Raw genomic sequence first — 22999 nt, 5'->3', positions numbered from 1 at the left:
TTCACCCCCTCTGTCATTTAAGCCCAGTCCAACAAACACTTATCTTCCTCAACAGCAAAGAGCCCTGAGTGTGTGAGAGTGAGTGAGTGAGTGTTCATGTGTCTGCATGAGTGAGCATAATATACTGTAATTAATCACAATGCAGCCTGTTTGACTCCAGAGAAATGAGAGATGTCTGGTGCTGTCTTGCATCTCCAGATGTCAGGCTGTTCAAGGACATCTAGAACTATGAGCACAATATGCATACTCATTTTTACTGTTTTAAATTCTGCTTATTTTGTTTTGAATATTTCATTCATTCATACATCTTAGTTAATGTGATTTTTATCATTTGTAAAAATAGTGACATCTCTCACTCTGAATCAGATTCAGTTAAATGCCTCATTCATGAAACACAAAAATAATTTGAACAGCTCATAAAATCATTCTTAAGGCAATTTAATGCAACAATTTGCACTGAAATGGTTTCATGAACAATCTACATTGAGATTTCTTCTCAATGATTGAGGCCCACTGACTGTATTTTATATGGCTAGGGCTCCTAGCAGAATTTTTCTCCACCATGCCGACACAATTTGTCCTGCTATGAGCCACTGCCTTAATCTGTGAGAAACATGACAAAATGATTGGGGTAAAAAAAAGAAAAAAAAAACCCGCTCACTGGAAAATCACTGCATCTGCAGAAGCTATCTGTGCAATGGCACAGAGTAAATGCCAACAAGTTTGAAACATGTAATTGAATGTCAAAATCCTTCTTTTTTCACAACTGTTCCGAGGGATAAGCACTTAGAGGAAGAAACGTCAAAAGAATATGTCAACTGCAACTTTTCATGTAAAGAGAGATAAGCTCCAATTCATTTCTTGACTCAGACATATTTTTTTAAATCAAAGACCTGTTGATGCATGTTCCTATATCAGAAAAAAATACTGCCCATCAAAGAGGGACACAAACAGCAGGATATTTTTGATATTGATATTTTTAATCTAACTATACACCAATTTTGTAATATAACACTTTAGTTGAAAGTTTACAGCATTAAAGATTACAATATATATATATATATATATATATATATATATATATATATATATGTATATATATATACACACACACACACACACACACACCTGTATACTGTGCCTTGCATAAGAATTCATACCCCTTAATTTTTTTTTTTCATGTTAAGGAGCTGCCTTATGTTAAATTGCTTTAAATTACTTTTTTCCACATCATTCTAGACTCCATACGCCAAAAAGGCAAAGCAAATAAAAGTTTTTTAACATCTTTGTAAATTTATTAAAAATAAACTTAAATGATTCCATTGCATAAGAATTCAAACCATTATATGGGACAGTTGAATTTAGCTCAGGAGCATTCATACAGGTGCATCTCAATAAATTAGTGTTGTGGAAAAGTTCATTTATTTCAGTAATTCAACTCAAATTGCGAAACTTGTGAATTAAATAAATTCAGTGCACACAGCTTGAAGTAGTTTAAGTCTTTGGTTCTTTTAATTGTGATGGTTTTTTGCTCACATTTAACAAAAACCCACCAATTCACAATCTCAACCAATTAGAATACTTCATAAGACTAATTTAAAAAAAAAAAACAGTTTTTGTGAACTGTTGTCCTTCTGGAAAGTATGTCCTTTTACTGTACATGTACTCAATACTTGGTAGGGGCTCCTATTGCTTTAATTACTGCATCAATTCGACATGGCATGGAGGTGATCAGTTTGTGGCACTGCTGAGGTGGTATGAAAGCCCAGTTTCTTTGACAGTAGCCTTTAGCTCATCTGCATTTTTTGGTCTCTTGTTTCTCATTTTCCTCTTGACAATAATCCATAGATTCTCTCTGGGGTTCAGGTCTTGTGAGTTTGCTTGCCAGTCAAGCACACCAACACCATGGTCATTTAACCAACTTTTGGTGCTTTTGGCAGTGTGAGCAGGTGCCAAATCCTGCTGGAAAATGAAATCAGCATCTTCAAAAAGCTGGTCAAGAAGGAAGCATGAAGTGCTCCTACATTTATTGGTAAATGGGTGCAGTGACTTTGGTTTTCAAAAAATACAATGGACCAACACCAGCAGATGACACTGTACCCCAAATCATCACAGACTGTGGAAACTTAACACTGGACTTCAAGCAACTTGGGCTATGAGAATCTTCAGCCTTCCTCCAGACTCTAGGACCTTGGTTTCCAAATGAAACACAAAACTTGCTCTCATCTGAAAAGAGGACTTTGGACCACTGGGCAACAGTCCAGTTCTTCTTCTCCTTAGCCCAGGTAAGATGCCTCTGATGTTGTCTGTGGTTCAGCAAATTCCTTGACATGTCTGTGTGTGATGGCTCTTGATGCCTTGACCCTATCCTCAGTCCATTCCTTGTGATGTTCATTTAAATTCTTGAATTAATTTTGCTTGAAAATCCTCATAAGGCTGCTGTTCTCTCAGTTGGTTGTGCATATTTTTCTTTCACACTTTTTCCTTCCACTCAACTTTCTGTTAAAATGCTTGGATACAGCACTCTGTGATCAGCCAGCTTCTTTGGCAATGAATATTTGTGGCTTTCCCTCCTTGTGAAGGGTGTCAATGATTGTCTTTTGGACAACTGTCAGATCAGCAGTCTTCCTCATGATTGTGTAGCCTAGTGAACCAAACTGAGAGACCATTCTGAAGGCTCAGGAAACCTTTGCAGGTGTTTTGAGTTGATTAGCTGATTTGCATGTCACCATATTCTAATTTATTGAGATTGTGAATTGGTGGGTTTTTGTTAAATGTGAGCTAAAATCATCACAATTAAAAAGAACCAAAGACTTAAATTACTTCAGTCTGTGTGCACTGAATTTATTTAATACATGCGTTTCACAATTTGAGTTGAATTACTGAAATAAATGAACTTTCCACGACATTCTAATTTATTGAGACCCCTGCACCTGTATTGCTTGAAGATGTTACTACACTCCGAGTGAAGTTAACCTGTGGCAAAATTTAATTGAATGGGCATGATTAGAAATGGCACACACATATCAAATGAATATCAGACCCAAACTCAGGCCCTGAGGTCAAAAGAGATCAGAAACAGGTTTACTTCCATAATGGAAGACGTTTGAAACAACTAGAAATCTTCATAGACGTATGCAATGTACTTATTTCCGTTTTTTACTTTTTATAAATTTAGTTGTGACCGTACTGTTTTTGCTTTGTCATTATGGTGTATGGAGTGTAGATTGATATGGAAAAAAGTAATTTAAAACAGTTTAACAAAATGTGTAATAAATGAAGGAGTATGAATACATTTGCAAGACACCTAACCCCAGCTGCTCCCGACGAGCTGGATGGCGCCTTGAATGGCTGACACCGCAGTCGGTGTATGAATGAGTGTATGAATGGGTGAATGTGAGGCAACTTGTAAAGCGCTTTGGATGGCCATGTGGTCTGTTGAAAGCGCTATATAAATGCCATTTACCATTCTATGACGCATGCAAGCAGAACTTTTCAAATGTGTGTGAAAACAATTATCCTGTTATTTTCAATGCGACTGTACAGTCTGTGCAGTGTTTTTTATTTTGTCCATAATGTTGAGACTGTCTGCATCCGCTCACATTACTGTTTTAATTAAATTTAAATTAAAATTGATCCAGGCAAACATTCATATCAACACTAATCGATACACACAATATGTATTATATGCATAATATGTATTTTCAAAGCTATTTTTTATATCTAAAGTATCAGACTTTGCAATATACAATACAAACATATTAAGTGAAGGTTCATTGTATTAGCTATTTTGAGAGTATTTTATTGGTGTTTTCTGAAACATTGCCCTTGAACATAATTCTTTTGAATACTGTACAACAGCTAAGGTTATTAGGTATTGTATTGTATATAGTATGCCTTCAATGCTGTTTTTTACATTATTGTATTAATATTTTAAATCACAACAGATGACCTTCATTCTTCTGTAACTGTGTGCTGAAAGTACATGATGGCATTACAGTTTGGAGATTTGCTGAGGGCGAGTCATGTTGTTGGACACCGGTCGACCCCAGAGTCTGAGTCTGCTGACCCCCCCGTCGGGAGCTATGACCAGACGCACATGAGTCACAGGCCCACACTGCACCACAGACTCCCCAGAAAACAAATGTCTGTGGTGTGCCTTCAGCTAGATAAGGAAGATTGTGATCACATTTACATAGAACAAAAAGGAATAAAGATGAAAATGAAGTCAGATGAAATTATCGGATGAGCAAGTCATACTCTTTGAGGAGGAAGAAGAATTCTCCACTTGGGGGTTTTGTCAGAACGCCAATGGTTACGAATCAAGTTGTTCTCCTCATCTGGGGTCAAACAGCAGGTTTCAATCTTGCAGGAGTCTGGGAAATTTCCTAAGGAAAATGGTTGATTAAAAAGTCTCATGCTGAATAAATCTTGCTGACCCTAAACTTTTAAAAAGTATCATATGTCTCACAATGTGACTATATATCTCATGGTGTTATTTTGTGTGTTTTGGTGCCTATTTCTTACTTTAAACTTTATCTGAAAGCTAATTTTTTGTTTGCTACTTTGAGGCTTCCATACAGATACTGTTGTTTTAAATGTAAAACATTTATACAAAAAATGCTACAAAATGGAAATAAATATTCAACATTTTTTGTACCTTTAAAATGGTTGGTGTCTACTTCAATTTTGCTTATGATGCCAGGATGTCCTAGTCTGAGAATAGCCCACTCAAATCCTGGCACCTGTAATATGCCTTTCTCATCCACCTGAAAACCAGTATATGGGATCAGTGTGGAATATAACTGATATTTGTGATGTTTCCTAAGCTGAAAAGAATGCTTTTACCTTTAAAAGTTTGGGCCGATCCAGGCGTCTGGCTGTCTCCCACCCATCACCCATGCTGTCAGCCCTCCCTAGACCTACAGAGAAACACACATTCAGACAATCACAAAGTACTGATCTAGATCTAGAAATCTCTCACGTTATTCCATAATCTTCTCCAAACAATCATTAAATAGACCATAACTTATTTGTTGGGAAGCAATGTTTAGTATTCTCTCAGGAAGTTATTAAAAATAAAGTCTGGGAAACAGTCCAGACAGAGTTTTTATGATATGCCTGATTGAAAAAGTCTGTAAAAGTGGTCTGCATTTTAGATGCTTCTCTTGGCACAACTGAACAAAAAAGAGCCATAGTACCTCTAAAAGATGTTTTTCAAGTACAAAAAATCTCTCACCAATCATATTGCATGGGTGACCAAAGTGGGCATCGCTGTAGCCTACGCATACACCCCCATTGACCAGGGCAACAAGATCCACTAGGTCTTGACTAAACACAGTGGACCAGTCCTTCTTCCCAATGCCATAAACTTTCAGCCTCGCAATGCCGCCATCTGCCAAACATCAATAAAATATTCAAAGCTAAGGTGTCGTTTTTTAATGTTAAAACACTTGTTTCCATTGTTTCTAGGTTAAAACACTTATTTTAACCTGCTCAGACAACTGGGTAGGTAACAGTAGTTTGATTTTATGTTTGTGTGTGTGTGTGTATGTGGGTGGGTGTATATATATATAAAATCATCTTAAAAGAAATAATCTTTAAATAAAACAGCAAACAAACATTTCTTTACTTTTTTTGCTGCAAATCAAAATGTGCAATGCTGTGATTCACATCATAACTTACTGGATTGATTCATGGCTTATAACACTTTAACAAAGACTTCATTTTTTTTTTTTATTTCTATGTGAACAATTTTTCCGGAACCAAGGTCAGTGTAAAGGTGTGTTTTACTCTATAGTGTTGATGTAGGCCAGGAATAACTGTCTGACCAACCAGTGGCAGGAAAGGATTGGTGGATAGTGGCACAGAAATTACACACTTCAACTTTAAGTCAAAGCTACAATTGTTTCAACAATTTATCAAAAGATTCTTGTAAGCACTTCAGGCAAGAAATCATCCGCTAAGAAAAGTAAGTAAATAAATTACCACATAAAAAAAATTTAACTACATATAGTACCAGTGTTTAGGTGGTTTATAAATAAAATGTTAATATTTTATTATCATTTTACAACCCTTCATTTGTTTTCATTTTACAAAACAAATGGCTCTCTGAGACGCTGCTCCGCTGTAGCATCTCTCCCCGAGCCATTTTTTTATTAGTATTATGAATGATCACATTCTCTGTTTTGGGGGGGGGGGGGGGGGGGGGGGGGGTTATTGCACTGAATGATTCATTGTGTATTACCTGGATATATGTTAAGGCGGATATGGGTAACTCTATGTGGGTAGGTGACATTCAGGTAGTTGTGGCATGATTCAGAGTACCCCGGCCTTAGCTTTGTCATCGGGACAAGTTCCTCCCAGCTGTCTGAGTTAAGCTGGTCAACATAAATTCAGAATGAGTTCCCTCAGAAACACAGACTGGATTATGCATATAAAAAATATCTAGTGCACCAGAGGATGGTTTACACCTGTGCTACAGCTTCGAACTGGCTTGGGGAAGCTGCCATGCCTGTACGATCTCCTTCAAGAGTGAATGACGGCATCTGATCTGATTTAAATGTGACATATATTAGATATAATGAAGGTAACCTTATACTTTGGTTCTTAAAGGCTACAGCCATAGATACCCACCAAGACACGCAGCTTGAATGGAGATGTATGGCGCATAGTTCCCCGTGAAGAAAGATGTGTCCACATCAAAGCCATGAATAATTCCTGGAACTCCTAACTGAATGATGCACCAGTCGTGACCTTTAACACAAGATGAGAGAGACATGCATCTTTAATGAGATCACTGAAACCTGTTGTAAGTACAGACAGAGCACTCTTTGAGATTACAAAACATGCCCTGAAAGCCTGATCAGATGTGGAAGCGTCTCAGTATTGCAGTACATCTTTCTTTCATCCGTTCATTTCACAGATCATCAGAGAGACTGGATGGATGAGAGGAGGAAGTAGCCTGCAGCTATTCTGCTCTAAATCATCCAGGCTCAATGGAACTAGAGCTCATTGGAGAGAAATGAGAAACACACAGAGAGCCCCATTTCCCAGTTTTACAGTGAACTCGCTTTGATTTGTGCAGTTGGACTAATACCTGGAATTCTTTTCCTCCTGGTTTCCCAGCCATCCATCCATTTTCCGTATTCAGTAAACGCTGAGGCTATGAATTCTGGAGGGTCTCTCTTAAGTTTCAGATCATCATCATAATTAATACAAAATAATAGCAGAAAATGTAAACACATGAAGGACTTTACCTTTAAAAGATTTCTAGCAGGGGCAAACCACTCATCCGTGGCAAAAATCACCTTTAAGGACAATGTTATTAGTTTGTTAAACAATTAAAATGATCAAACGCAATCTATGAATATCGGAATATATAAAGTGCTAAGATATTATTTCAAATGCTCCATTTTTCACCTTTCCTCCAGCTGTTTCGCATGCGAGGTTGTTGAACTGTAGGAAGTGTGGCTGACTGCTGGTCTCCCTCTGCACTGGTCGATTTGCCATGTTTGTTGTAATTAGATTGTAAATGCTATACCACTTAAACTTAGCTTTCGTTTAATATGACAAGAATCCAGAAAATTGTAGAGAGAACTGATAACTCTCCGCGATATAATAGGTCGACTAACTACAATATTTAACTGGTACTCAAAAACAAACTCTTAAACAGAGCGAAGTCCACTGTCTTGGTCAACAACTGTCACGCTGAATATTATACCTGCACTGAGTGTAATCTCAAAACATCGTGGGACGTTTGCAGTAACAGTTAAAGGAAATTATGCAGTATAATCATCGATTTTGTATCGAACAGATTATGAAACATTTTAAACAAGTTGCTAAATCAGGGCCCGTGTTCACAAAACATTTTATCTTACCACTATGAGTTCTCCTAAAAATTAGTAAAAGTTTTTAGCTAAGAGTGTTCTCTTAAAACCTATCCATTAAGCTGCTGAGATTAACTTTTACTAAGAAATAGAGAGAAGCGTTAAACTAAGAGTAAGGGCGGGGTTGACCTCGTTGCTATGGATGATGTCAGCATGCGTACTAACTATGCACACAGTGATTGGCTGATAGTCTATATCAGAATAGATTTATTCATGAAAATATTGTAGAGCACATTATTATGTTTCTGTATTCAAATAAAGGTTTGAAAAAAAAAATGTTACTTGCCAGATTCAAAAATGCAGGATAAGTGTCACTTAATTAAACAAGTATATGTGCAGCTTACTGTCAGCATCTTCAATGTATGCTCCTCGAAACAATTAGCGGAAATGCATTTAAACAGCATTTTAATTAACAGAGAAGAATAATCATTGCTGATAGTAATACATGCAAATGTAAAAAAAAAAATAATAATAATAATAAATAAACAAATTGGACACAAGCAAGTTCTTGCCCAACTTGTTAATGAAAACAAATTGAAGTACAGAGTTGAGGTAACCTCCAAAACCAAAGGTGATCCTTTCGGAAAAGTCATGATCATCAAATGTTTCTAAAATGTTTACATTCAGAGGCAGATTGCCGGCAACAGCCATTTTAGGATAGTTTGTGACTTGGTCTTAGTGACTTAGGAGTCCTCTTCATTACTCCTAACCTTTCACAGGTTTAGGAGCTAGTTTTAGCACTAAAAAGAGCAAACATTTAGGAGTCCTAAATTTAGTATTAACAGGCCCATTATATTTTTGTTTCTCTTAAATAGGCGAGCTATTAGCTACTTTTAGCCTGAAGATGTTTTGTGATAAAGAATCTTAATGCAAATAGTAGCTCCTAGCGACAAAATTCTAAGAAAATTATTAGAAATGTGGGCGTTTACTCTTAAAATTTAAGAAAAAATCCTAGTAAAGAAAAAAGTAATTCAGAAAGCATCCTTAACCCTTAAAAAAGGTCTTAAGGTCAAACTTGTTAGGAGCACAGACGAGGACTTTTAAGAGGCTTAAGAGTTTCTTTAGCAGAGGAGAAAATGGCAGAAAGATGAAGAGGCAGAAGGAATGTGTTGCAGACACCTTGCAGGCTCAAAAAACTGCATTTATGAATATAGCAGGCTTATAGGTGCGCACAAGCAGTTGGAATGAACCGTTAATAGTTTGTGCTATACGCTCCCATGTCTGCTTCTTGTCCCTTGCTGTGACACCTGGCCCAAATTTTCATTTAAGAATGGCCTTGTGTTCATCCACTAACTGGGCTGACAGTAAACACTGTTCCTCTGTCCAGTTTGGCTTTCTCGCCCTTCTTGGTTTTGATTCCATGTTTGATACATTAAAACCAACATTCAAACCGCCACTTAAATAGGACAGCAATCACTGTAATTGGAAAGAGTGGAACAATTTTTATCATTCTAAGCCAATCAAATACCTTATAGGAAATTAAAAGCATGGCAAATAAAAAAGGATTTATATACACACATATAATGTGTGTGTGTGTGTGTGTGAGAGAGAGAGAGAGAGAGAGAGAGAGAGAGAGAGAGAGAGAGAGAGAGAGAGAGAGAGAGAGAGAGAGAGAGAACGGTCAAATAGGGAAAATCACGCATGTAAAGTGAGAATTAGAATAGACGCTATACTTAAAATCACTTTTTTTTCCCTACTTGGACAACCAACCAATCAGTCTTAAAAAGATTGTGTCATGCATAGCAACGGGGTCAACCCCGCCCCCTCACTAAGACGAAAGTTTTTGTCTTTTCCTTGCTCACTTGCTCTCAGATCGGTCCCGAATCGCTCTTAAGCTAAGACTCCTACGTAAAAGTTTTTAAGCTAAATTAAGAGTTTCTAAGAGGATTCTTAGAATCTTTATGAATACGGGCCCAGGAATACAACTAACACAAGGAGTAGCAGACCAATCTGGCAACAGTTGTTTACCTTCTGCAATACCGTGCTTTAAAATTCTCGTTTGAGTTAGTATCTTTTCATGTAGTTTATGAATGTCGTTTATGAAATCTATTGCACAGAACCCTAGAAAAAAGCCTCGTTTGCTTACAAATTGACAATGAATAATTTCTATAAAATGAGGCAATTTTGATTGACCCGCTGCACTGTTAAGAGGAAAAAACTGTTAATTTGCTTTCGAATTATTAACTATTAAATGCTTTCGAATTAAAATAAATAATAAAAAAAAAGGTTAAAACATTTAATCAGCAAATTAAGCGTTTTAACTTTTTTTAATTCTAAAGCATTTAACACAGGGCATTGACCAACATACTATCTGCATATGATTTCTGGCAATTAATATGGTCTTAATATAGCCACAATCTTGGCTGCTGGATAGCCTGGTTTATATCACATCTTAAACCATATCTTCTGGGAGTCATGATCAGAACAGAAATTAGTTTGAACACTTTAAAATATAGTTTACTCATCATTGTGGCCTCTATAATGACAGGGTCAAAACATCAAATCTTTTATAGCTTGCATTCTTTTTTCACACTTAATCTGCTGCACAGTAATTATGCACAAACGAGTAAAGGATTGCTATGACCTCATACCTTTTCAGAACATGTCTTTTTCTGATGCAATACTTTAATGAATGAGCATGTTAGTGATGACTTCATAAAAGAATGAAAAGCAGACTTGGGAACATGACAGTAAACAAATTTATTTTGTCATCTGCGCTTTACAGTTGGAACTCTGGGAATTCAAATATCACATCCTTGCCTGTGAGCTTCTTATAGACACCAGAGAAGGTCTCAACCTGAAACAAAACACAAATTACCTTGGTTACTTAAATGTCCAGTTTTCAAAAATCGGGTTAAAAACTTATTAGGCAACTGTGACTAACTCTTAAATTTAAACATCAAAACACAAGTAATGCATACTAATTTAGAAGTTTTCAAAAGGAAAACATTGTTAAAATGATAAGGAATAAAAAAAGAGAAAGTTTCGATTGCACATAAATCAAATTATGATTGCCTTGTAATACAGCCAAAAAAATAAAAATAAATAGTAGCCCCACTCTGACAATTAATAATGTGCACTGCATGGTTTACCTCCCCAGTAATGGCCCAAAGGGCTCTGGGAAGATGTAGGAATATACAGGATGCCATCCACACCAGCCAGAGGCCGGGGACAAGCTTGCTATCCAACGTCGTGGAACGGGACTGTACGTCATGGCACCAAAGTGCTGCGCTCCCTTACGCCACACGGACAGAGCCACATGAGAGCCATCTCACAGGATGTCCACGTTGGGTGATTTTTATAATTTATTTTAATTTGTCATTTTATTCTAAGAGGGTGTTACTCACTTTGTGTTCAACATTGTTTTGCTGTGCCTTGTCGAGATGGACCTTGATGAGCCTGCTGCTGTCCAGTTTTACGCGAATCCTTTTGCCAACAATCTCGCTGGGGAAGACCAGGTCCTCAAGGATAGCATCGTGGACATTAGTCAGAGTTCGGCTGAAAGGGAAAACAGATCAAGTGGGTTAATTTTGCCACTAAACAGAAGTTCATCTGACCCAAAAATGAAGCATCTTAAATAGAACAGTTTTGGCTGTGCACTGCATGGTTTACCTCCCCAGTAATGGCCCAAAGGGCTCTGGGAAGATGTAGGAATATACAGGATGCCGTCCACACCAGCCATAGGCCGGGGACAAGCTTGCTATCCAACGTCGTGGAACGGGACTGTACGTCACGGCACCAAAATGCTGCGCTCCCTTACGCCACACAGACAGAGCCACATGAGAGCCATCTCACAGGATGTCCACGTTGGTTTTCTATATGCTAACAGGCCAATCAGCACAACATTGCTATGGTAGACAATCACACTGAAAAAAGCAAGCACTACTAACCCTGACTCCGCAAATACAGCTTCCAAAATGCAACAAGACGACATTTACCTCCTGGGGCGCTTCTGCTTGTTTTTTGTGCGGCTTTTCCTTGTGGGCTTAGGCAGGATTCTTCTCTGGAAGACAAGATCAAATCTAGATTAAAAATTATTTTGGTGGGCAACATGCTAATTCTTCAGGAGAAATCACATCATTGTTGCTCTAAAAAGCATATGCACTGCATGGTTTACCTCCCCAGTAATGGCCCAAAGGGCTCTGGGAAGATGTAGGAATATGCAGGACGCTGTCCACACCAGCCAGAGGCCGGGGACAAGCTTGCTATCCAACGTCATGGAACGGGACTGTACGTCATGGCACCAAAGTGCTGCGCTCCCTTACGCCACACGGACAGAGCCACATGAGAGCCATCTCACAGGATGTCCACGTTGGGAAAAATCAAATCACACCAAGACTAAATCAAAGTTTAAGGATCTCATGAAATCACTTGGCGAGAGTTTCTCTGTACCAGTGCAAACATAATCCTAAAATAGTATGCTCAACTGGATAAAAATAAAAAAAATAGAAGGCCAACAGGCAGTAAATGTTAGTTAGGTTGCAGATAAAGGGGAACATTAAAAATAGTAAAAACATTTACGCATGTATGCAAAAGGTGATTGGACTATTTAAATTTTCAAATAGTCCAGTCAATTTTTGCAGGTGTGCACAATTCAGAAACTTAAATTTACAATTTAGTGCTTTTTAGATTATAAAATTGTCCTGTCAAATTTGTCATATATGCACAGTTCAAAAAATGTTATTTCCCAATTCAATGGTTTCTGGATTGAAAAATAGTGCATACCAGTGAAATATGATTGGACTATTAAAAACTAGGTCGTTCAAATGCACGCAATTATTATTGTTTTTTAATTATACATACCTGCACTAAGTACATGACTCAAAGTGTAGGAGCACACTAACAAACTGTGGCCTCAAAGCTAACAGACATGGACTAAATTTCACATCTTAACATGATTTTGTGAGGTATTTAAAAAAATACCACCCCAAGGGATAACATTTAAAAGAGTTGAATTAAACAGCAAAAATACATAAAATACAAAAAAAACTGAAGCAAACCATTTGACATATAAATAAAATAAAAAAAAAAACGTAGAAAGGACAAACCTTACCTGTGCGATGAACACCACATGCTTGCCACTGAATTTCTTTTCCAGCTCACGCACAAGCCTCACCTGGATCTTCTGGAAGGACTTCAGCTGGGGCACAGGCACAAAGATGATGATGGCTTTCCTGCTACCACCAACCTCAATTTCCTGAGAAAGACAGGGAATCAATAGTATGAAATTACAAGAGCATAAATATGAATGACAACCTAGAATTCAACAAGGACCAGTAAAGTTAAGGACATGTGCACTGCATGGTTTACCTCCCCAGTAATGGCCCAAGGGGCTCTGGGAAGATGTAGGAATATACAGGATGCCGTCCACACCAGCCAGAGGCCGGGGACAAGCTTGCTATCCAACGTCGTGGAACGGGACTGTACGTCACGGCACCAAAGTGCTGCGCTCCCTTACGCCACACGGACAGAGCCACATGAGAGCCATCTCACAGGATGTCCACGTTGGTTGTCAACTATCAGTTCAAACAGCTACTTATTCTGAAGCAGCTACAGATGAATTACTGATGTGATGGCAACCATTCAAAATGAATGAACCAGCAGAGCTTTACCTTAGCAGCAGTGATGTGAAGCTCCCTCAGCTGAGCCTTCAAATCAGAGTTCATCTCCAGCTCAAGAAGAGCCTGCATCAGACAGACAACAGCTTATCATTAGGGGCTACAGATACACCATCACATTTCAAAGAGATCTGATCATATGCTATACCTGGGAAATTCCCGACTCAAACTCATCTGGCTTTTCGCCATTTGGCTTCACTATTTTCGCGCTGGTACTGAACATGGCCCGTGTCTGAAACACACAAACAGACTTAATTAGAATTAAAAAAAATTAAAATGATTACACCGCAGAAACTGCTCAAAAGAATGGTCTAGTTTATCAACTCCCATGTTGTTCCCAATCTAAAAGTACATCATTATACACAAATGCTGCAAACTGACAGTCTCAGTCTCAATTTACATTAAATTTATGGAGGAAAAAAGATGCAGTGAAAGTGTATGTAGACTAAAAGCGTCAGCAGTAACATCGTCTTTAGTGTTCTGCAGAAGCAAGTCATTAAGAATTAAAACATCAGGGTGAGTAAATTAATACGACACAATTGAACTACACTTCAAAGATGACATACAACCTACTGTGTCTGCAGGTAACGTAAATGTTAAGCAAGGTGACATACTAACATTAGAATCCGTAATATCAGTTTCAGAGATAAACACACAACTCTGGATTTTATTAAATTATCTATCTGCGCCTTTATTATCTTAACTTCAGCTGTTCTCGGTAACTTAACTTTATTGACCAGTTACCGTTAAGCAGTAATCTCTTCTTAAGAATGTTCTTAGCATGTCGTTAGCACTGACTAGATAGTATAGAATGACTACATTTACAATACAGGCTTACTTCTACAGCAAATGTGGGACAACGAGATATAATATTTTACTAATGTAAACATTTTAAACTATATTAGAGCAGCACATGGGGCCCAGTAATACTGTAGTACAGACACGTCCGTTAGCACATCTTAAATATACACATTTCTATTTCTAAAATAGCCATCCATTCTCAGATACATTCGCATCTAACGCATCCCTGTCTAAATATCACATAAAGGTCTTTCGTGGACACAAATGTGACATCTTTCAAACATTTTAGTTTGATATCTCTTTAGCTGGGCACATTCAGTAGCCTCACCTCTTTCAACGACGGCCTGGGAAGAGGCTGTATTCTCGCGAGAGACCGGTAAAAGCGCGTTGGTGTATTGCATGATGGGAAATGTAATCTCCATCCCGGGCGCAGAGGGCGCCCCGCGCCCTCTCTTTTAAAGGAATAAAAACATTATTTTATCATTGTTATTTTTATAAGTCACATATACAAGATTATAAAATAGTTTTTTGCCCATAATTAAAATATATTTGTTTACCTTTTACAAAAAATAATGACTTACATACATTTAATTGATAAATTTCCTTGATTTTTAAAAAATGTTTTATTTATTAAAACTAACAAAGTATGTTTTTTTTTACATTGAACAATGATGGAGCTATTCTTTACCCATCTTCTATGGTGTTTTCTTAGCAGCATACTGTATAAAACAAAAACGGCTCCTTATAAAAAAAAATGAAAATGTTATATTAGTTATGAACAAATACAAAGATGTAACTTTTTATATGGAACTCTATAACTCTTTATATTGAGTGTGTTTTTACTCAATTGGTTCTCTATAGGGCTTATGTTTTTTGGAACAAAGCAGGAATTACGGTCTGTCTGAAATGGGCTCGTGAAGGGATATTGTAACGGGGCTCAATTACATTAAGCATGTTCTTAAAACCTACGTTTTTCACTACAGAGTTAGGCGCTCGCTCACTCAGTACGCGCCGAAGCCTCGTTGCAAAATGGCTAATGCGTTTAACAGACCAGAAATAGAAGATCCTCCAATAACCAACAGGTCTGGTGCTTGGGTGCACTTTGGATTCCCTGTAAGCTATACAAACACACACAGACACACACACACACACACACACACACACACACACACACACACACACACACACACACACACACACACACACATTTTCTGTTCTTTTTCTAATTTTCTTTCTTATGTATTACACTGCTTATTTTGACGTGCCACACTCCATCTCGGAAGGTGGCGGAAAATGCCAACCGCCACTAAGATGAAGGAAGAAGAAGCAGCGTTTGGTCAGCTGACCGCTTACGTAGATGCAGACGGTGTACATGCTTGCTGCAGAGGTTTTGCAAACGACGGTCAAAATAACTGAATCATAAGTATTTAGTTAAAGATTTTGTCTTTGTCAGGTTATTTTTTTATGGTCATTGTCTTTTAAAAATGCCACCACTAAAGGCTATAGCCGTGTTTACTCTGCTCTAAGCAGAGACTATGTTGAGACTGCCTGGGTTTTTTAATGTTGTACGCAGGGCTTTCTGTGACGCCGCAGAAGAGATGGGCAAGAAAGGAAACTTTTTCTACGCTGTGAGGAAAGGATTTAGACCAGGAGTATACCAAACATGGTGAGCAACGATATGATATCTATTCTTTGTAATTGTGAGCACAGTGCATTGCGTGACTACGTGTTCTCTCCTAAAGGGAGGAATGTAAACATCAGGTGGATAAGTTTCCCTCTGCGATTTTTAAGAAGTTCGCTGCTGAACAGGATGCTTGGGCCTTTGTGAGGAGCCAGTCAGCAGCGGCAGCATCTTTTGGGAGACCAAAAGGTAATTTAAAAGGTGCAAGTTTATTTAAGATTACTGATGTTCCTTACACACCCCTTATAAAGATCCACCATGTTATGCATCATCAGGTTTTCAGGTATGTGAAGTAAAGCGTAAGAGGGGGAGGATTAAGATTAAACAAATTATAAATTTATAAAGCCAATTAGTACTTTATTTTTGTCTTGTAACCATAAATTGAGAGAGACAAGCAGACAGCTGTATAGGATGTGGGCTGAGATATTTTAATGTAAATGTTTTTACCCTTAATGTGTGGCGAACTTTGTCTCTGGATCATATTTATGACTTATGTTATAGAATTTTAGTTGATATTTGTTTATTGATGTTGATTTGCTTTGACAACTAATGTAAAATGTGACACAGCTTACCCCACTTGTTCCCGCCTTCTCTCCTATAACTGGTCACAACTGCCTTTCATCTTTTTGCTTTCACTAGTTTATTAAATGGCCCTGGCTTTAACTAATGAATCATTCTGTGTGGTCTTTTAATAAATACAAGGTTATAAATTCAGACCTCACTGCAATTAAAAAGAATTGATGAATTGTGGTTTAAAATTATTGTATGTACATGGATTTTTGCATGTCACATCGCAGTAATTGTGGATTGATAGGTTTCTAAAACATACTTTAATGCAAGTGACTAATACTGACATTTGTTTCCATTTAAGGATGTGACTATGAGGTCGTGCCTTCTAGAAATGTGCCTGATGGCTCAATGGCTGTTCCCCTTGGAAGTAAAAGGACATATGAGGACTCTGATGATGATGATGATGAGGGACTGTCCTATCCAAAACGAGTGAAACTCATTGAGGTCCCACAACCAAAGACAGCTGCAGCCAGTAGTGATGGATTTACATATATGGGTAATTGTTACATATCCATATGTTTCATATATGGTCTACAACAGTCTTACAGTCGATAATGGTTTATTTCGGACTATTTTCGGATAATGGACTATTTTATATGCATTATGGTTATGCATATAAAATAGTCAACATCTGAAATGTATCAAAAAAAGTTAATCAAAGTTGTCCTGAGACAAGAACACATTTTGGTATTAAGTTTTAGGCCAACTTTGAAAGGTTTTGATCCACTTCAAATGTTGACGTGTGTGTGTGTGTATATATATATATATATATATATATATATATATATATATATATATATATATATATATATATATATATAATATATATAATATTATTATTATTTTTCTTTTCTTTTTTCATGAGCTGAACTCAAAGATCTAAGACATGTATGTAAACTAAAGGACTATTCCTCTCAAATATTGTTCACAAATCTGTCTAAATCTCTTTTAGTGAGCACTTCTCCTTTGCCGAGATAATCCATCCACCTCACAGGTGTGGCATATCAAGATGCTGATTAGACAGCATGATTATTGCACAGGTGTGCCTTAGGCTGGCCACAATAAAAGGCCACTCTAAAATGATGCCACAGATGTTGCAAGTTTTGAGGGAGCGTGCAATTGGCATGCTGACTGCAGGAATGTCCACCAGAGAGCTGTTGCCCATGAATTTAATGTTAATTTCTCTCCTATAAGCCATCTCCAAAGGCGTTTCAGAGAATTTGGCAGTACATCCAACCGGCCTCACAACCGCAGCCCACGTGTAACCACAGGACCTCCACATCCAGCATCTTCACCTCCAAGATCACCTGAGACCAGCCACCCGGACAGCTGCTACAACAATCGGTTTGCATAACCAAATAATTTCTGCACAAACTCAGAAACCGTCTCAGGGAAGCTCATCTGCATTCTTGTCGTCCTCATCGGGGTCTCAACCTGACTTCAGTTCGTCATCGTAACCGACTTGAGTGGGAAATTCTCACATTCGATGGCGTCTTGGGACTTTGGAGAGGTGTTCTCTTGATGGATGAATCCCGGTTTTCACTGTACAGGGCAGATGGCATACAGCGTGTATGGCGTCGTGTGGGTGAGCAGTTTGCTGATGTCAACGTTGTGGATCAAGTGGCCCATGGTGGCAGTGAGTTTATGGTATGGGCAGGCATATTTTATGGACAACGAAGACATGCATTTTATTGATGGCATTTTGAATGCACAGAGATACCGTGACAAGATCCTGAGGCCCATTGTTGTGCCATTCATCCACAACCATCACCTCAGGTTTCAGCATGATAATACACAGCCCCATGTTGCAAGGATCTGAACACAATTCCTGGAAGCTGAAAACATCCCAGTTCTTGCATGGCCAGCATACTCACCAGACATGTCACCCATTGGCATGTTTGGGATGCTCTGGGTTGGCGTATATGACCGTGTGTTCCAGTTCCAATCCCAGATTTAGACAAATTTGTTAATAATATTTTAGATCATGAAAATGGGGGCAAAAACAAAAGTGTTGTGTTTATACACCTATATGTTAAAATATTAAAAAAAATAATAGACTATAGTATTGTATGGTTTTACCATAGTAAGCTGTTTATTGCATTTATACCATAGTAAAATGTTTTATGCATGTTACAGGTGATGCTGTAGTAGTTTACACTGATGGCTGCTGCACAGCCAATGGGAGAGCAGGAGCACGTGCAGGAATTGGTGTATATTGGGGTCGTGATCATCCACTGTAAGTCATCTCTGATTAAAAGCATTCTAAAAAAAGCAACAATAGCTTTATATTCACTTTCTGTTTTGCTCTGTAAACAGTTTCACTGTTTTGTAAGTGTCAATTTATTTTATTTTAAATATTTTGTTTCCCAAGTAATGTGGCTGAGAGGCTTCCAGGAAGACAGACCAACCAAAGAGCAGAACTGCAGGTAAGAACATTGAGGAGTTCACAAGCAGTGTTCGTTCTTAAACCCTTTTATCGTTAACCCTATCCGTAAACATTTCATCACAGGCTGCTTGCAAGGCACTCGAGCAAGCCAGAGAAAATAATTTAAAAAAGGTTGTGATATACACGGACAGCAAGTTCACCATTAATGGTATGTGCTCCCTGCTGTCCTGTTCAAATACTTCTAAATACTATATATCTCACACACACACTCGTACATACATGCAACTTACAAATAGTAATTTTGTGTTTATTTATTTGAAATATTTGTGCAGTTACTTTTTTTGCTTTCCAAAGGCATTACAAGTTGGGTTAAGACTTGGAAGTCTAATGGCTGGAGGCTTAAAGGTGGTGGCGCCATAGTCAACAAGGACGACTTCCAAAAGCTGGATAAACTAAACGCAAAACTTGAGGTCGTATGGGTACGTTTTATCTGTACTCGCAGTGATGTACAATATGGCATCTGCTCATCAGTTTGTGCGTTTCAAGCATGATGTCCCAACCTTTGTGTGGCAACAATCTTTTGGGATGTAAATGTGCAGCTGTAGACTTTCACTCTATCATTTTTGATAAGAGCACACACAAAGAGAAATCTCTGCATAATTTTAGCTGATGCAGGTAATTAAGCAGGGAAAGTAATATCAGAGCAGCTGATATATTAAGAATGCTGTAAATTATAGCCATTATATTTTCTGGAAGTAATCTTTAACTCCTTCTGAATGTAGGATAGTGAATATACTCTCTATTCTTGTTCAAAATTTGGTATTGATGTAAACTGGCCGGATAACTATAGTTCCTAGTACTTTACAATCAAACATGACACACAGTGTCAGAAAAAAGTCAAGCTTCAACAATATTTAATCAGTATCCATGTATTAAATCTAACAGACTATATCAGAACTTTGAGAAATCGAGAAATACCTTCAGGCTACAATAGCTATTTATTATCATTTTGTTTCATAATCACAATAATAGTTTTTTTTTTTAAGAAATTGTTTTTCATTTTTTGCTACAATTTTTTTTAGGGACCGTGTATCCATGTCAGAACTGCTTTTTTGATTTGATTAAACTTTATTGTCCTCAAGGGCAATTCTTTGTGTAGACAGCAGTATACACATACACATACATATAACAACACAACACACAAATTACAATAAATCATTTAAAAACCTAATTGCAGCAGGTATAAATGAATTTCTATATCTATTTGATTTACACAAGGGGATTTGATTTACAAATCTCCGTCCTGAAGGAAGTAGTTGAAGATCAACACACAATGGATGAGTGACATCGGAAAGGACTAACTGGCCCTTCCTAGTCGTCCTATGCTCATAAATTTGTGTAATAGTCCTTAATTCGATCCCCACTATCTTACTGCACATTATAACTATGCTTGACAACTTCCTCCTATTCTTAACATTAAGATTACCATATCAACAAATAATAGAAAAACTTAAAACCGCTTCAATAAAACAAGTATAAAACATTTTCATGAAAGAAACATCCATGTTAAAGGATCGAAGTTTCCTTAGAAAATACATACGCTGAAGAGCTTTCCCTCTAATAATATCAGTGTTTGCCTCAAATTGTAATTTATCATCAAGTACAGTTCCTAAATATTTGTACTGGGTAACAAATATCAAATATGCTCACTTTCAGATGTTCTCATGCAGTGAAATGACTACAACTGAAGACATGTACCATCTTTCTTATTCTTCATCTCTAGATGCACATTCCAGGTCATGCTGGCTATACAGGCAATGAGGAAGCAGACAGACTGTCCAGGGAGGGAGCAGCAAAGCCCTCGTGTTAGTCCACGGTTGCCACATTCATTTTATAATGTCATTTTGTTTTAGGTGCCTAGGATAAGTTTGTAGTTTGTTTACCCTCGATGGCTTATGCACTTTTTCTTTTTTTTTCTTTTGTTGGGCTAGTGTTCTAAACAACACTCGAAAACAAGATTTCTTCTTTTCTGAAGAGCAGTGCTTATCCAAAATGTTTGTTTTGATTGTTCTGTCAATTAAATTGTCATATATTGTTCCTGAGATTGATTGCTGGTACTCATTTTCCCATCTCACAGAAATATAAGCACTTAGAACATTTTTGGGATCCATTACAAGTGACAAAAATAATTGTAGTGAGTGTACTGGTTAAGTCTCCAACCTAGCTAATATTCTGTCACCGTAATGTATTATCGATTCTTTATCTCTGAATGCATCAGCTTTCTTTTATTTTCAGCAAGGTGTTTTCATTTCAGTTAAGAAATGGTCATGGCTCTCAAATGCACCAGTGCTGAATTGCCTCAGTATGAACAGCAGGAGTCAGTGCAGTTCATGCTGAAAACTTAGAGTAGAATTCAGATTTTATCTTTAAAAAAAAATCTAGCTGTGCTCTCTTATTACTGAGCCTGCCCCATCTTCACTTGTGTTATTTTAACTAAATGATAGGGATATTCAGATTTTATTGTTTTTAGTACTTTTTCAGTTTTCTTCATAGCTCAGGAGAACTTCATCCAATTCACTTTATCCAGTTAATAAACCTATGCAATTTATTTCCATAGAAGGCTTTCAAGGAAACATTTTCAAGGAATATTTTTTTCCCCAAAAATGAAAATTGTAATTTAGTCATGGTCAAAATCATTCTGATTTATTTATTTATTTTATTTTTTTAAGTCTAAAGAGATGATTTATGACCACAGGTCTCATCAAAATACCACTGAGGAAAGAAGGTCATAAAGATTTGGAAACACATGGGGGTTAGTTAATTATGACAGAATTTGCATTATATAGTGAGAACAGTGGGAGCCTTGGCCTCTTCATGTTCATTGCTCCAGAAATTCTCTTAGTGCTGTGTTTTATCTCAAGTTATAACGGTCCTGTCCGATTCTCTGCTTTAAGCCTGAGTCTAGACAGATGCCTTGAGTGTTGTCTTAAATACAGATAAGCTGCACAGCAGGCTGAGGAGGAGTGAAGGCATCTTCACTTTCATGAAATAAACAGGTGAGTATCTCAACACTAGGGCCTCAGCGCAGTCCGTTCTGACCTTCGCTTGCAGAGCTCAGCTCCTCTGAATTCCCGCTGAGATCCAAGACCTTCAAAGCGGGATGTGCGGTCAACAGTTATAGGTCAGGAGACTCCGATTGTCCTTGCCTGGTGAAAACAAGGAGGATTTAGTGCTCATAACCTTCACAGCTTCAAGTTTCTTAAGCCTATCTTGTATGGCAGATCGTCTCTTTGCAAGTCTTATTGTTGGATCTGAAGATTAAAACTATCCTCAAGTCTAATGGGGGATGTAGATTAGCTCATTTTGTAATATTTATGGAAGTTAGCTGTTCCAACTGGTAACGTTTAGAACTCATCTGAAAGCTATTTGATAATCAAACACGGTGATAATTTGTTGGAGATTAAGGGAAGGAGGAGGCACACCAAAAACACCCCATCATTACAGCACATCTGGTCTCTGCTCTCTTCAGAAACCATGTCACAGCTGATTCGGGCCCTCAAATCTGGAAGGAAGTTCAGGGGAATTAACACTAATGAATCCAACAACCACACGATGAGGCCTCTTTGTGCAGGGACTTCAATGGAAGCCACATTCGGAGCAGGCACAGCGAGGCACAATCAAAGGCACCGGCAAGCCGTTACCACGGGAGCAAAGCTGCAGCTTGTAACCGAACAGACATCTGTTTCCATGACAGCTGTCTGGAACGGCATCAGCCTAACTAACTGCTGCCTCAGAACTAGTCTGACTGTTTGATATCTCTTGCGATAAAGACAGAGAAGATCCTGTCAGATACCCTCGTCGCTTGTTGTTATGATGCGCTAATGCGAAGAGAGAAGTTTGCATTTGTGTTTATTTTGTTGGTCTTTGAAGCTGCCGGAATCAGAGACTGCAAAATAGTGGAAGGGAGAAGAAACGTACCCGAGAGAAGTAAACATTTAGAGCAGACTACCGCGGTGTTCTCGACGGAAGCCGCTTTCGCGATGGGTAAAGGAAA

General features: G+C 37.9%; 3 protein-coding genes and 4 non-coding genes across 7 annotated transcripts; 1 reads left to right on the top strand and 6 right to left on the bottom strand.

The window, feature by feature from the left end:
- Positions 1–3786: 3786 nt before the first annotated feature.
- Positions 3787–7680, bottom strand: allc (allantoicase). Its single transcript, XM_059513503.1, has 11 exons — positions 7423–7680; positions 7260–7310; positions 7100–7187; positions 6637–6756; positions 6474–6553; positions 6248–6380; positions 5240–5395; positions 4849–4922; positions 4661–4769; positions 4261–4388; positions 3787–4165 (listed from the first exon to the last, which is right to left on the bottom strand). Exons 1-11 carry the CDS (start codon positions 7510–7512, stop codon positions 3995–3997), a joined length of 1200 nt encoding a protein of 399 aa, XP_059369486.1. The 5' UTR covers positions 7513–7680; the 3' UTR covers positions 3787–3994.
- Positions 7681–10570: 2890 nt separating this feature from the next.
- rps7 (ribosomal protein S7) lies at positions 10571–14699 on the bottom strand. The gene is made up of 7 exons (XM_059512685.1): positions 14637–14699; positions 13656–13739; positions 13502–13573; positions 12943–13086; positions 11828–11892; positions 11237–11387; positions 10571–10686 (listed from the first exon to the last, which is right to left on the bottom strand). Exons 2-7 carry the CDS (start codon positions 13728–13730, stop codon positions 10609–10611), a joined length of 585 nt encoding a protein of 194 aa, XP_059368668.1. The 5' UTR covers positions 13731–13739; positions 14637–14699; the 3' UTR covers positions 10571–10608.
- LOC132107454 (small nucleolar RNA SNORA73 family) lies at positions 10960–11180 on the bottom strand. The gene has a single exon (XR_009424309.1). It is a non-coding gene; the product is annotated as a small nucleolar RNA SNORA73 family (small nucleolar RNA).
- On the bottom strand, positions 11480–11700 carry LOC132107453 (small nucleolar RNA SNORA73 family). The gene has a single exon (XR_009424308.1). It is a non-coding gene; the product is annotated as a small nucleolar RNA SNORA73 family (small nucleolar RNA).
- Positions 11985–12205, bottom strand: LOC132107455 (small nucleolar RNA SNORA73 family). Its single transcript, XR_009424310.1, has one exon. It is a non-coding gene; the product is annotated as a small nucleolar RNA SNORA73 family (small nucleolar RNA).
- On the bottom strand, positions 13178–13398 carry LOC132107452 (small nucleolar RNA SNORA73 family). The gene has a single exon (XR_009424307.1). It is a non-coding gene; the product is annotated as a small nucleolar RNA SNORA73 family (small nucleolar RNA).
- A 941-nt stretch (positions 14700–15640) lies between the features above and the next one.
- On the top strand, positions 15641–21038 carry LOC132106725 (ribonuclease H1-like). The gene is made up of 8 exons (XM_059512684.1): positions 15641–15974; positions 16051–16178; positions 16861–17055; positions 18696–18795; positions 18931–18985; positions 19069–19153; positions 19300–19424; positions 20729–21038. Exons 1-8 carry the CDS (start codon positions 15844–15846, stop codon positions 20813–20815), a joined length of 906 nt encoding a protein of 301 aa, XP_059368667.1. The 5' UTR covers positions 15641–15843; the 3' UTR covers positions 20816–21038.
- Positions 21039–22999: the final 1961 nt, after the last annotated feature.

Source organism: Carassius carassius, chromosome 27 (assembly GCF_963082965.1).
Source record: "Carassius carassius chromosome 27, fCarCar2.1, whole genome shotgun sequence".
NCBI lineage: Eukaryota > Metazoa > Chordata > Actinopteri > Cypriniformes > Cyprinidae > Carassius > Carassius carassius.
The sequence above is the reverse complement of the archived record's forward strand: the minus strand, read 5'-3'. Positions and strand labels throughout refer to the sequence as shown.

What these genes read in the sequence shown, in the direction of transcription:
- allc (XM_059513503.1), bottom strand. Translation starts at nt 7,512, where the DNA reads ATGGCAAATCGACCAGTGCAGAGGGAGACCAGCAGTCAGCCACACTTC. An exon ending in CTGCTAGAAATCTTTTAAAG is followed by an intron (nt 7,188 to 7,259) that starts GTAAAGTCCTTC and finishes CTGAAACTTAAG; the next exon opens with AGAGACCCTCCAGAATTCAT. An exon ending in AGTTCGAAGCTGTAGCACAG is followed by an intron (nt 6,381 to 6,473) that starts GTGTAAACCATC and finishes TATGTTGACCAG; the next exon opens with CTTAACTCAGACAGCTGGGA.
- rps7 (XM_059512685.1), bottom strand. Translation starts at nt 13,730, where the DNA reads ATGTTCAGTACCAGCGCGAAAATAGTGAAGCCAAATGGCGAAAAGCCA. An exon ending in ATGTGGTGTTCATCGCACAG is followed by an intron (nt 11,893 to 12,942) that starts GTAAGGTTTGTC and finishes CTTGTCTTCCAG; the next exon opens with AGAAGAATCCTGCCTAAGCC. An exon ending in AAGCAGAAGCGCCCCAGGAG is followed by an intron (nt 11,388 to 11,827) that starts GTAAATGTCGTC and finishes TTTCCCTTTCAG; the next exon opens with CCGAACTCTGACTAATGTCC.
- LOC132106725 (XM_059512684.1), top strand. Translation starts at nt 15,844, where the DNA reads ATGTTGAGACTGCCTGGGTTTTTTAATGTTGTACGCAGGGCTTTCTGT. An exon ending in ACCAAAGAGCAGAACTGCAG is followed by an intron (nt 18,986 to 19,068) that starts GTAAGAACATTG and finishes ATTTCATCACAG; the next exon opens with GCTGCTTGCAAGGCACTCGA. An exon ending in CAGCAAGTTCACCATTAATG is followed by an intron (nt 19,154 to 19,299) that starts GTATGTGCTCCC and finishes TGCTTTCCAAAG; the next exon opens with GCATTACAAGTTGGGTTAAG.